This window comes from Ranitomeya imitator, chromosome 8, assembly GCF_032444005.1.
Source record: "Ranitomeya imitator isolate aRanImi1 chromosome 8, aRanImi1.pri, whole genome shotgun sequence".
NCBI classification, from domain to species: domain Eukaryota; kingdom Metazoa; phylum Chordata; class Amphibia; order Anura; family Dendrobatidae; genus Ranitomeya; species Ranitomeya imitator.
In genome coordinates this window covers 42,853,452-42,867,250 of record NC_091289.1, presented here as the reverse complement: position 1 = coordinate 42,867,250, position 13,799 = coordinate 42,853,452, and the positions used below count along the sequence as shown (strand labels likewise).

Sequence of the window (13,799 nt, the reverse complement as noted above, 5' to 3'; positions counted from 1 at the left end):
GGAATGAAGATCGGACGCCATGTCGCGTTTGGAGAGCCCCTGATGTGCCTAAACAGTGGAAAACCCCCACAAGTGACACCATTTTGGAAAGTAGACCCACTAAGGAACTTATCTAGGTGTGTGGTGAGCACTTTGAACCCCCAAGTGCTTCACAGAAGTTTATAATGTAGAGCCGTAAAAGTAAAAAATCAAATCTTTTTCACAAAAATGATTTTTACGCCCGTAATTTTTTATTTTCCCAAGGGTAACAGGAGAAATTGGACAACAAAAGTTGTTGTGCAATTTGTCCTGAGTACACCGATACCCCATATGTAGGGGGACCACTGTTTGGCACACAGCGGGGCTCGGAAGGGAAGTAGTGATGGTTTAAAATGCAGACTTTGATGGAATGATCTGCGGGCATCATGTTGCGTTTTCAGAGCCCCTGATGTACCAAAACAGTAAAAAAAAACACAAGCGACCCCATTTTGGAAAATAGACCCCCAAGGAGCTTATCTAGATGTGTGGTGAGCACTATAAACCCCAAAGTGCTTCACAGAAATTTAACGTAGAGCCGTGAAAATAAAAAATAATTTTTTCCACAAAAATGATCATTTCACCCCCAAATTTTTACTTTCACAAGGGTAATAGGAGAAATTGGACCATGAAGTTTGTTGTGCAATTTGTCCTGAGTACGTTGATACCCCATATGTGGGGGGGGGGACCATTGATTGGGCACATGGCAGAGCTCGGAAGGGAAGGAGCGCCGTTTTCGAATGCAGACTTTGATGGAATGGTCTGCAAGCGTCATGTTGCGTTTGCAGAGCCCCTGATGTGCCTAAACAGTAGAAACTCCCCACATTTTGGAAACTAGACCCCCCAAGGAACTTATCTAGATGTGTAGGGAGCACTATGAATCCCCAAGTGCTTCACAGATTTTATAATGTAGAGCCGTGAAAATAAAAAATCTTTTTTTTCCACAAAAATGATTTTTAGCCCCCAATTTTTTTTATTTTCCCAAGGGTAGCAGGAGAAACTGGACCCCAAAAGTTGTTGTTCAATTTGTCCTGAGTACGCTGAAGCCCCATATATGGGGGTAAACCATGGTTTTGGTGTACGGCAGAGCTCAGAAGGGAGGGAGCACCATTTGACTTTTTCAATGCAAAATTGGCTGGAATCAATGGTGGAGCCATGTCACATTTGGAGACCCCCTGATGTACCTAAACAGCGGAAACTCACAATTCTAACTCCACCCTAACCCCAACACACCCCTAAACCTAATCCCAACCATAATCCTCATTACAACCCTAACCCCAACACACCCCAACCCTAACCATAACCCTAACCACAAACCTAACCCTCATCCCAAACCTAACCCTAACCCCATCCCTAACCATAACCCTACTCCCAAGCTTAACCCTAATCCCAAACCTAAGGCTTCTTTTGCACTTGCCAGGTTTTTTGTGGCCCGTTATTGCGGGCCTTTTTTGTGGGCTGTATTGCTGCAATTTTCACGGTCTGCCGCAATAACGGACTTGCGGATTGTCTTTTTCGGGTTTGCAATACTATGGCAAAAGTATTGGAAAAAAAAACCGGCGGTCTGCAAAATCGGAAGTCACGGTGCACCGCAAAAACAACCTTCCATTGTTTTTGCGGCCCCATTGAATTATAATGGGGGCTGTGCCCGTTAACCATGAAAAATATCTGGTGGTGGGGGATGTAAATAATATAGCAAATGACCACTGGGACAAGAGTAACCATGCACCTAAGCGTAGGGACGGTAATGACACTCCCTTTGGTAATTATCTCAGAGAAATAGGCTGGACTGATCTGTGGAGGGTCCGCAATGTCAACACATATTCCTATTCCTGTTACTCGACTACATATGGCTCGATGTCAAGAATTGATGTCGCCTTGGGAAACGATAGGATGAACGAACTGTTAAACGGGGTGGAATATAATCCTAGGATTTTATCAGATCACAGCCCTGTTCAGGTCTCTTTAAAGTTGTCAAGTCAGGATGGTTTGGGGAAGGCGGGATGGAAAATTCACCCAGTTTGGTTACAAATTTTGGACATGGAAAAGGTGGGGGCAGAGATAGAGGAGTTTTTTAAGATCAATGAAGGGAGCGCAGAATGCCATGTAGTGTGGGACACCATGAAAGCGTATCTAAGGGGAATTTTGTTTAGGGACATCTCAAGACATAAGACAAGGACCAGAGAGCGGGATCAGGGTGTCCTAGAGGAATTGAAGGCAGCAGAGGCGGCATTGGGGGAACATCGTACTGTGGAATCTCGGAATCGTATGAGGGCAGCTCAGAGGGAGGTTGACCAGCTATTTTTGAAAAAGGCGGAGAGGTTGAGGGCCTTCCAGAAAGAAACCTTTTACTCAGAGGGGGAAAAAGTGGGGCACTTGCTCTCGGTAGTGGCGTCCGCGCAAAGAGAATCTTCACATGTCTACTCTATTAAGACGGAGGAGGGAACGGTGGTCACTCAGGGGGTGCAGATCTTGGAAGTGTTCAGGAAATTCTATGACAAATTATACGCGTCCAGTGTGGAGAGGGGACCCAAAGATATGGCAAAATATTTGGAAGAAATTGATTTGCCCCGGTTGAGTAGAGAGGAGTGTGAATTGTTGGAAGAACCGATTGGGGAGGAAGAATTGGGGGCTGCATTGGCGGGCGTTGCGGGGGGTAAGGCTCCGGGAGCGGACGGCATTCCAGCTGAGATTTATAAGACCCTGAAAGAAACTCTGTTGGCCAAATTGGTAGGGGTGTATAATAGCTCGTTGGAAAGAGGGGAGTTGCCTTTGTCGATGAGAGAGGCTATTGTGGTGGTTATCCCTAAGGCCGACAAAGATCCACTGATGCCAGAATCCTATAGACCAATTTCACTCCTGACTGCCGATATTAAGATTTTGGCAAAAACCTTGGCAAATAGGTTAAGTAGGGTGATAGACAAATTGGTACACCCTGATCAATCAGGCTTCATGCCAAACAAATCAACGGCACTCAATCTGAGAAGGCTGTTTTTAAATTTACAAATCCCTTCGGACAATGTTGGCAAAAGGGTTGTGGTATCATTGGACGCCCACAAGGCCTTTAAATGTGTGGAGTGGGGCTATTTGTGGTCAGTGTTGGAACGTTTGGGACTTGGACCTAAATTCATCTCATGGGTGCGGCTGTTGTACTCTTCCCCAGTGGCCAAAATTAGAGTGAATAATGTCCTTTCTGGGACTTTCTCTCTGTCTAGGGGAACTAGACAGGGATGTCCTTTGTCCCCACTGCTATTTGCCCTGGCGGTGGAGCCCCTTGCTGCGAAAATTAGAGGCTCCCGGGAGGTGAAAGGATTTATGTATGGGGTTTCGGAAGAAAAGATTGCGTTATACGCAGATGATATTTTGCTATTCTTGGAGGATTCGGGGGAGACCCTGGCAGGGGCGGAGGCCATTATTGAGGAATTTGGGAGTTACTCTGGTTTGAGAATCAACTGGGAAAAGTCCAATATGATGTTAGTAGATGGGGACTATGAGAATAGTGAAATACGGGACTCTCCTACAAAGCTGAGGTTAGTAGATAAATTTAAATACCTGGGGATCCAGATCGCGTTGCCTCTGACTAGCTTTGAGGAACTAAATTTGGCGCCACTTTTGCGGAAGATACGCACTAAGGTTCAGGCGTGGAAAAAGCTACATTTATCGGTTATTGGTAGAATAAATCTAATAAAGATGATTGTGATGCCGCAACTTCTCTACGTGCTACACAACTCCCCTATGTGGATATCGCAGAATAGATTTAGGAGGATTAAATCTCTATTTGGCGAGCTGATTTGGGATGGGAAAAGTTCTAGATTTAAACAAGAAATTCTACAAAGACCAAAGACGGAAGGAGGAGTGGCATTGCCCAACCCATGGTTATACTTTTTGGCTGCACAATGTCAACATTTTAGGGGATGGGGTGAGGAATCGGGTTGGGAGCGGACACCCTGCAGTCTGAGGAATTTGATTGGGTCAAGGGTACTGAGTGAGGGCCTGGAGGGTGGGCATTTTCGAGAGAAGGGTACTAAATTCTGCACTATTAGGCTTATCCAAAAGGTTTGGGACAAAGTTAAGGGAATTAGGGGAGTGAGGGCACTTACTAGGTTCTCGCCCTTGTGGAATAATTGTCTCCTACAGGAGTTTAGACAGATGGAGGGATTTCAGGTTTGGAAGGGAGCGGGAATCTCTCGGATGAGCCAGGTTTTGCACCAAGGTAGAATTAAGGATTTCAAGACATTACAGGAGGAATTTCTGCTGCCAAGCTCTGAACTGTATCAGTATAATCGCATCTCTCATGCATATCGGGCACAATGTAGGAGGGGGCCTATAGAGATTCAGGTGGACCTGATGCTAGACTTTATCCTTATGGGGGAAAGCACAAGGGGGGTGATCTCGGGAATATATGAGTTCCTGCTATTTTCCTTTTTAGAGAAACATCCTATCAGAGCCAGGGCGAAGTGGGAGGCCGATTTGGGGGCGATTGACGGCGATCGGTGGGACTCAATATTGGAATACGTGCCCAAGATCTCGATGAGTGAGCCTGGGAGGTTGTCACAATTGTTTGTTATTCATAGGGCCTATAGAACTCCGGATATGCTGTTCAGGGCAGGTTTAAGACCTAATTCTGAGTGCCCTAGGTGCTCGCAATCCGAGGCGGGTATCTTCCATATGATGTGGCAGTGCCCTAGGCTGGCCTCGTTTTGGATTGTAGTGATAAACAAAGTGGGACTAACATACAATTGTTCGGTACCACGGGACCCTCTGGTATGCATATTAGGTTACGTGGAGGAAATTGTAACTGATAACTTGTATAAAACAGTTATTGCTAGATTGCTGTTTATTGCACGAAAGTTGATCGCTAAGTTCTGGATTAGGGTTGAGCCACCAATGAGAAGAGATTTCATGATGCAAGTAGACCATATTGTTGCATTGGAGAGGAGCATCTATTCTAAAAGAAACAAGATGGACCTTTTCAACAGGTTATGGATTCCCTGGATCGAGTCGACGTGATCTGGAGACCTTGCTCGTGCTTTTGGAACATATATCCCCGTGGGAGCAGTATTGATACGACGCCTTCTTGTTCCTGGTTAATAATGGACATTCGGGTAGATCGGAGTGGTTCTTGTTAGGTCTCCAGGGGTGGGGGTGAGGGGGGGGAGGGAGGTTGGTTTGGGGCTGAAAGTTTATTGAAAATGCAAAACATAGATGTGTACTGTTTGCAGTAATGTAATCTGCATATATTTTTCTCACTGTTTAATAAAAACATTTGATTAAAAAAACCATGAAAAATATCGAGCAGGTTCGATATTTTTTCACAGCCGTAAATATGGCACTTATGGCCATACGGTGTATGGCGCTCCGTAGAATTATTGCAGCCCGTTTTTGCGGCCCCATAGAAATCTATTGGGACCGCAAAAATGGGACACAAAACCATGGTAAGTGTAAAAGAAGGCTTACCCTAACCCTAATTTTAGCCCCAAACCTAACCCTAATTTTAGCCCCATCCCTAATTTTACCCCCAACCCTAACCCTAATTTTAGCCCCAACCCTAACGGGAAAATGGAAATAAATATATTTTCTTTGTTATATTATTTTTCCCTAACTAAGGGGGTGATAAAGGGGGGGTATTTACTATTTTTTTTTTATATTAATAACTGTGATAGGGTTTATGACAGTGACCAAAATGAACCAATACGAAAAATCTTCCTATTGTTGCCGGGTGCTTGCCGGCAGATCTCGGCAGGCACAATACGCATGCGCCCACCATTTTTTTCTCCCGGATGAAGATGGCGGCGCCCACCGGAGGAAGGAGGAGGAAGGGACGGGGGCAGGATCAGGGACCCTATTTCTCTCTCCTCTGATGTGCGATCACATCAGAGGAGAGAGAAATTACATGGCACAGCGGACTTTTTTTTTTTTGTGGCCGACGCTACACGGTTAGTAGCAACAATCGCAAAAAAATGTTCTTTGGTCAGGGATAGCCGAGACCCCGAGATCTGCCGAGTACCGGGCAGCAGATCTTGGATGGCGCACTACGCATGCGCCCGCCATTTTTTCCCAGGAAAAGATGGTGGCGCCCATAGGGGGAGAAAGCAGGAGGACCCACAGACACTGGTAAGTATCGGGGGGGAGGATCGGGGACCCTATTTCTCTCTCCTCTGATGTGCGATCACATCAGAGGAGAGAGAAATTAAATGGCAAATTGCATTTTTTTTTCTTTTGCGGTTGCCGGTAAACGGTTAATTACCGGCAATCGCAACCCGGGGCTCAGTAAAAACTAACCCGAATCATGTTCTCTGGGGTCTCGGCTACCCGTGGCAGCCGAGACCCCGGAGAAAATCCAACTCTGGGGGGGCGCTATACACTTTTTCCACAGTTTTTCCATTTACAGTAATGAATATGCGGCTCCACCCCTATGGGAGGTGGAGCCGCATATTCATAACTGTAATCGGTGGCCCCACGTGACCGCTCATACAGTAGAAGGTGCGGCCAGGACAGGAAGCAGCGCCAGCGAGGGAGCGAGCCGGGTGAGTATTTTAAGAACAGCGGGGGGGCGTACAGGGGGTGTGGACATGGAGCTTTATTTTAAACATGAGAAACTTAAAAAAAAGGAATATTCATATCTTCTCTACAGCAAACGCTGCTGCAGGGAAGATATGAATGGCGGCTTCAGCACCACGTGGTGGGGACAGCGCTTACTGTAGCGCTGTCTCCTGCACGGCACACGGACTGCACACGGACAACGTCCGTGTGCGGTACGTGTTTTACACGGACCCATTGACTTTAATGGGTCGGTGTAATCCGTGCGCCCCCACGAACACTGACATGTCTCCGTGTTTGGCACACGGAGACACGGTCCGCAAAAAATCAATGACATCTGCACAGATGCATTGATTTTAATGTGTCTACGTGTGTTAGTGGCTCCGGTACGTGAGGAAACTGTCACCTCACGTACCGGAGCCACTGACGTGTGAAACCGGCCTAACACTGTAAATATTGAGTCTTTGCATAAACTTGATGTATATGTCAATAATAGCTCACAAAATTACAAAACACTTATAATTCTACAGTACTTTAGTAAACAGAAAATGTAGTTTAATGCTGGTTTAATAGGTCCATACGTGTAGGTTGAAATCCGATTTGCTCAGTGACATTTATGAATATATTCAGGCTCTATTTTAGTAATCCTTTGACAACGCAAAAGGAGAAATATGCATTGGGGAGCGGCCATCAATCTAGACATTGTGTATTAATTGCTTAATGTGAGTGTTATTCACTATGCATTAGCAAACTATATTACCTCTGCTATTGCTCAAAATATTAGTATCTTTTAACTGACCAAGTAAAAAATATAACTTTTTGGGCATTTTCAGTATTAGTGGGTGCTTGCAAATCTATGTGCTCGCTACGATCATGCTTTATATTAAAGTCCTTATATCTGTGGTGTATTACTTTTTAAACCCCCATCCTGACGGTGATTTTCTGTTTTTGCCTTTCATTTTTTTATTCTCCTTTTCCAAAAAGCCATCATTTTTTTTATTTTTCTGTCGACACAGCCGTACAGTGTTTTGCTTTTTTGTGAGATGATTTATATTTTTGAAGGCCACCATCGGTTTCATCATGTGATGCAACTGAAAGCGGGAAAAAAATCCCAGGGCGTTGAAATTTGGAAAAATTTTAAATTCAATTTCATTTTATTTCTTTATTTTTTTTAATAAATATATATATATTTAAAAAAGTAAAAAAAAATACTGAATTTTTTAGTCCCTTTAGGGACTGTTATGTATAGCAAAAATCACAATATCCTATAAATGCCAGCCGTGGGCTGGCTTTTGCAGGAATACAGTAATCATAGGCGAAGGGGTCCTCAGTAGGCTCCTGGCTATCATGACAACCTATTGGCTCTCCACGATTGCAATGCGGAGGCACCGATGGGCAGTAACAAAAGCACTTCCCCAGGTTGCGAGCTGTGAATGTCAAGTCACAGATTGTCAAACATTCAACAGGTTAGCAACTGCGGGGTGAACTCCATCTGCAGCTGTTAGAGGCAGAGGATTACTGAATAACACAGCCATCATCTGCCACCAGTTTCTGACCCCGCATCATAGTCAATGAACAGACGTACCAATACATCAGCTGTCGGTAAGAGGTTACTGAATTCTATAAAAGTAATGTTTATAAAAGAATTCATTCACTCTGAATAAGTGTCGGGCATCTTCTAAAGGCAAAATAAAGTTACCACGAGGACGGCATTAGCTCAACCATGTGAATATTTTATTATATTGTATACCTTGGATAATTCCAGGATCCGAGCATCATCTGGCTTTTTTGAGTGCTGGTTGCTTTCAATGCTACTTATAAATCCTGGATACAGGAAACCGCTCGGTGTCATCCATTCTTCTCTAGACTTTGCTCCTCTTTTTTTCAGCTCCTCTATAGCACATACTGGACTCACAGTAGCTGACTGGTACTCTAGACAGTATGAGTATCTCTGGTTTGGTTCCTGAAAGAAAAATAATTAATCTGAAAATAAAATACTTTTTGAGAGTATGAAATTCTTAGTGTAAGTTTAATTACTGTGAAGTCACACGTTATTTGGACACTCATTGATAAGCTAGTCCTGGTGGACTTGACTTTCTCTGAATAGCCAAGTAATGCTACTTTCACACTAGCGTCGGATTCGGCCCGTCGCAGTGCGTCGGGCCGAGATTCCGACGCTAGCGTTTGTTGTGCTGCACAACGGGTGCAGCGGATGCATTTCTCCGGCGCATCCACTGCCCCATTGTGAGGTGCGGGGAGGTGGGGGCGGAGTTCCGGCTGCGCATGCGCGGTCGGAAAAAGCGGTCCGTCGGCTGCAAAAAACGTTACATTAAACGTTTTTTGCTCCCGGCGGTCCGCCACAACACGGCGCAACCGTCGCAAGACGGTTGCGACGTGTGTCAATACGTCGCAATGCGTCGGTAATGTAACTCTATGGGGCAAAAACGCATCCTGCAAACAACTTTGCAGGATGCGATTTTTCCCCTAAACGACGCATTAAAAAAAACGCCAGTGTGAAAGTAGCCTAATACTACTGCTGATTGCAGCCGTGGTCTTTCTAAGAACTTGGGTCTGATATTTATCACTTGAACTGACTGTCATTAAGATAATCCCTGTCTACATGAAGCCACCTGGGATCATCCGCCATCGGCCAGTGCAGAGGATTGCTAACAGAGTTCTGTCACCCTAGCAGAGCAGTCCTGGTCCATACACTACATGGTCAGCCATACATTTTTGAAGTCCTGCAATCATAGTACATTCTTGATTTTTTTTTTTTAGACTTGAGCAGGCAGCGATCGATATATATTGATCCATTTTTGATATAAGCATGTCATTGCTACAGTAAAGTCAAACAAAGACTGGCGGTGAATTAGTGATGAGTGATGTTTCCTGCGGATACTTTCATTTACTATATTCTCAGATAACCCCTTTAACTGTCTAACTAATTCTACTGGGTATTATTGCACTGCTATGTTCTTATGCAGCATTTTTACGGAATTTTTTTTTTCCTGCAGCCAAAACGTGCTGTCTTGGCAAGAAAACCCTGCATTTAAAATACCCACTCTTCAGCATTTTCGTGGCTTTTATTAAACATTTGTTCCAGGTTTTTTTGTTCATTTTTATGGGTGAAAAACCACTGATTGACAATGAAGGATTGACAAGCAGCAGATTTACAAAACACAGCAGTTTTCCAATTCAAGGAAAAAAATAAAACAAGCATGTGCATGAAATTTCTGAAATCTCAACCTTTTACGTTACCATAAAAAGCAGCTCTAAATTTGCATAAAAAAGCAGCCCCCCCAAAAAAAGCAACGTGTGAACATAAACTTACACAAGACAGCATGAACCTGAATCTAACCTTACATATTAAACCTTACAGAAATCCTTTTATTCCTGCTGGAGATTACAAGCCTGCAGGTAGCTGTGAGATAGCGACTTTCACCAATCTGAATGTAGAATGCATGAGCCAATATTTAACATACCTAAAGGTTTTAATATATTCCGTATGCAAAAATAATAGATCAAAGGGGTTTTCCATACTCTATAACTTACTGGTAGTGGGCCCAGTGTGGGGTAGGAAAAAAAATCTTATAGTCACCTACCATACCAGGGCTGCTCCTTCACACTCACAACAGAATGTGATGGCTACAGCTGATCAGAGGCTGCTGATTGGCTGCATTGATCATGTGAGATGCTGCTGATTGGCTGCAGTGATCATGTGAGATGCTGCTGATTGGCTGCAGTGATCATGTGAGACCTCCTCTGGGTGTGGATACTCTGAGACCGGCTGGGGACACAATAGTGAGTGGGGAGGAGAGGCGACAGTCCGGGAGGTGAGTAAAGGATTATTTTTTTTCTTACCCCAACCAGAGCCCATTAACAATAACTTCTAAACCAGGGAACCCCATTTTAATGTTGTTCTGCAAATAAAGAGATTCTTTCATGTTAACTAACCTCAGCCATTTTCTGTCTTAAAATCTTTTGTGCCAGCTCTGTAGAGTTGAGTGTTTGTGAGCTGTAATTGTGTACAGGCATCCCGTCTACAGGAACGATCTCCACGTACTCCACTATAGGTTTCTTCAATTGTCTGCTCATCTGCCAAACATGGTCAATGTTTGTCTGCAGGAAAGAGAGGACATTTTATACCCTACTTCATTCCAAAGAATCCTGGCCAAGAACAGTGATAGAGAGGGCTAAAAGCAATTTATCAATAGTACGTTAGGCAATATTCACATTGGTATTGGAGGCTTTATTCAGATTAAATTATAAACTGCTCAAAAAAGTTAAGGGGATGCTCACAACATAACCCTAAGTCAATTTAACATGTTTCTCAGACTGGAATCCGGTTCCGAACCTCTGGGACATTATGTATGGGTCCAGCCTGAGCTGCCAAGTAGGACCAAAAACGGTGAGCTCTGATTCAAGTCTGGGGGGAGCTCTTCCAGGATAACAACATCTCATCATGTGCGTTCATAGACATTGTATAGAGTGCACCTATATAGGCACATGAGGGCCATATACACTATTGAGTCAGTTTATGAGTGATGAAATTCATAGAATTTGGATAAGCCAGTGATTCTACGCTTTACTTTCATTTTCATGGTGATTTGGGATCCAGCCCTCAATTGGTTGATTTTGGTTTCCACTGAAAGTTGATACATTATTTTGTTCCCAATATATTATACGATTTATATCAGCAAAGATTTCCAACTTGAATGAATGGTTCTTGAGATCTGATGTGGTGATTTATGTGTTCTCTTAATTATTTTGAGTGGTGTGTTTGACAAAATGACGTTCCCCTTGGTGGAAACTATTGCATGCCAATGGGATCCATGGTGGTGACCGTAACCTGTTCTAACTTTAGGCCATAATAATATATTTATTATGGAGACCATGATGCATACAGTGGTGAAAATAAGTATTTTATACACTGCCAATTTTGCAAGTTTTCCCTCCTAATCTAAAAAAAAATACAGACAATCACATTGCATGATTTTTACATACGGTAATTAATTTGCATTTTATCGCATGAAATAAGTATTTGATACAATAGAAAGAAAGAAATTTGATACAGAAACTTTTGTTTGTAATTACAGAGGTCAGACATTTCCTGTAGTTCTTGACCAAATTTGCAGACATTGCAGGAGGGATTTTGGCCCACTCCTCCATACAGATCTTCTCCAGATCTTTCAGTTTTCAGGGCTCTTGCTGGGCAGCATTCAGTTTCGGCTCCCTCCAAAAAAGATTTTCTACTGGGTTCAGGCAGGAGACTGGCTAGGCCACTCCAGGACCTTCAAATGCTTATTGCAGAGCCACTCCTTAGTTGCCCTGGCTGTGTGTTTCAGGTCATTATCGTGCTGGAAGACCCAACCACAACCCATTTTCAATACTCTTACTAACGCAAGTAGGTCTTGGCAAAAATCTTGCGATACATGACCCCTTCTATCCTCCCTTCAATAGGGTGCAGTTGTCCTGTTCCCTTTGCAGAAAAGCACCTCCAAAGTATGATGTTTTCCCCACCATGCTTCACAGTTTGGACGGTGTTCTTGGGGTCGTAATTATCCTTCTTCTTCCAAACACATTTTTTTTGAGTTGATACCAAAAAATTCTATTTTGGTCTCATCTGACCACATGACCTTCTCTCGTGTCTCCTCTTATTTATCCAGATGGTCATTGATGAACTTCAAATAGGTCTGGACAGGTGTTGGCGTGAGCAGGGGGACCTTGCGTGCCCTACAGGATTTTAATCTATGACGGCATAGTGTGTTACTAACAGTAATGTTTGAGAATGTGGTCCCAGCTCTCTTCAGGTCATAGACCAGGTCCTCTCATGTAGTTCTGGGCTGATTCCTGATCGTTTCTCAGAATCATCCTTACCACATGAGGCGAGATCTGGAATGGAGTCCCAGACCACGGAAAATTGATGGTCATCTTGTGTTTCTTCTATTTTCTAAAAATTGTTTCAACAGTTATTGCCTTCTCACCAGGCTGCTTGCCTATTGTCCTGGAGCCCATATCAGCCTTGTGCAGGTCTACAATTTAGTTCCTAGTGCCCTTAGACAGTTCTTTGGTCTTGGCCGTGGTGGAGAGGTTGAATTGTGATTGATTGAGTGTGTGGACAGGTGTCTTTTATACAAGTAACTAGTTCAAACAGGTGCAATTAATACAGGTAATGAGTGGAGCGTAGAAGGGCTTCGTAAAGAAAAACTAACATGTCTGCGAGAGCCAGAATTCTTGCTGGTTAGCAGGTGAACAAATACTTATTTCATAAAAATCATACAATATAATTTTCGGTTTTTATTTTAAGATTCTGTCTCTCACAGTTGAAGTGAACCTATGCAAAAAATTACAGTTCTGTCCATTCTTTGTAGGTGGGAAAACTTGCAGTGTATAAAATACTTATTTTCCCCACTGTATGTTCTAATGTCATAGTTTATGTTAGGCCAGTTTTGTGAACAAAAACTAAGTAACCCCCAAAATGATAGCATGATGTAAAATCATCATCTTTACTAACATTTTGGAAAGTTAGAGATGGACACTTAAGTGATGGGTTGTCTTTAAACATCTTCCGATACATTATCGGGTCTCTAGTAGTGTTGAGCGATACCGTCCGATACTTGAAAGTATCGGTATCGGATAGTATCGGCCGATACCCGAAAAATATCGGATGTCGCCGATACCGATACCCGATACCAATACAAGTCAATGGGACACCAAGTATCGGAAGGTTTCCTGATGGTTCCCAGGGTCTGAAGGAGAGAAAACTCTCCTTCAGGCCCTGGGATCCATATTAATGTGTAAAATAAAGAATTAAAATAAAAAATATTGATATATCCACCTCTCCGGCGGCCCCTGGACATCACGCTGGTAACCGGCAGGCTTCTTTGTTTAAAATGAGCGCCTTTAGGACCTGCGAATGACGTCGCGGCTTCTGATTGGTCGCGTGCCGCTCATGTGACCGCCACGCGACCAATCAGAAGCCGCGACGTCATTCGCAGGTCCTTAATTCCTAGAATTAGGAGTTTAGTGAATGAGAATGATGTCGCGGCTTCTGATTGGTCGCGTGGCGGTCACATGAGCGGCACGCGACCAATCAGAAGCCGCGACGTCATTCGCAGGTCCTAAAGGCGCTCATTTTAAACAAAGAAGCCTGCCGGTTACCAGCGTGATGTCCAGGGGCCGCCGGAGAGGTGAATATATCAATATTTTTTATTTTAATTCTTTATTTTACACATCCCTATGGA

General features: G+C 43.7%; 1 protein-coding gene across 1 annotated transcript in view; it reads right to left on the bottom strand.

Moving 5' to 3' along the window:
* The window catches only part of CFAP92 (cilia and flagella associated protein 92 (putative)), a 144,032-nt gene that overhangs the window by 27,379 nt on the left and 102,854 nt on the right, over positions 1–13,799 (bottom strand). Inside the window, exons 13-14 of the mRNA XM_069737595.1 lie at positions 10,510–10,674; positions 8,306–8,518 (exon numbers count right to left, since the gene is read on the bottom strand). Of these exons, the coding sequence (XP_069593696.1) occupies positions 8,306–8,518; positions 10,510–10,674 (378 nt within the window). The remainder of the gene's footprint in view (positions 1–8,305; positions 8,519–10,509; positions 10,675–13,799) is intronic.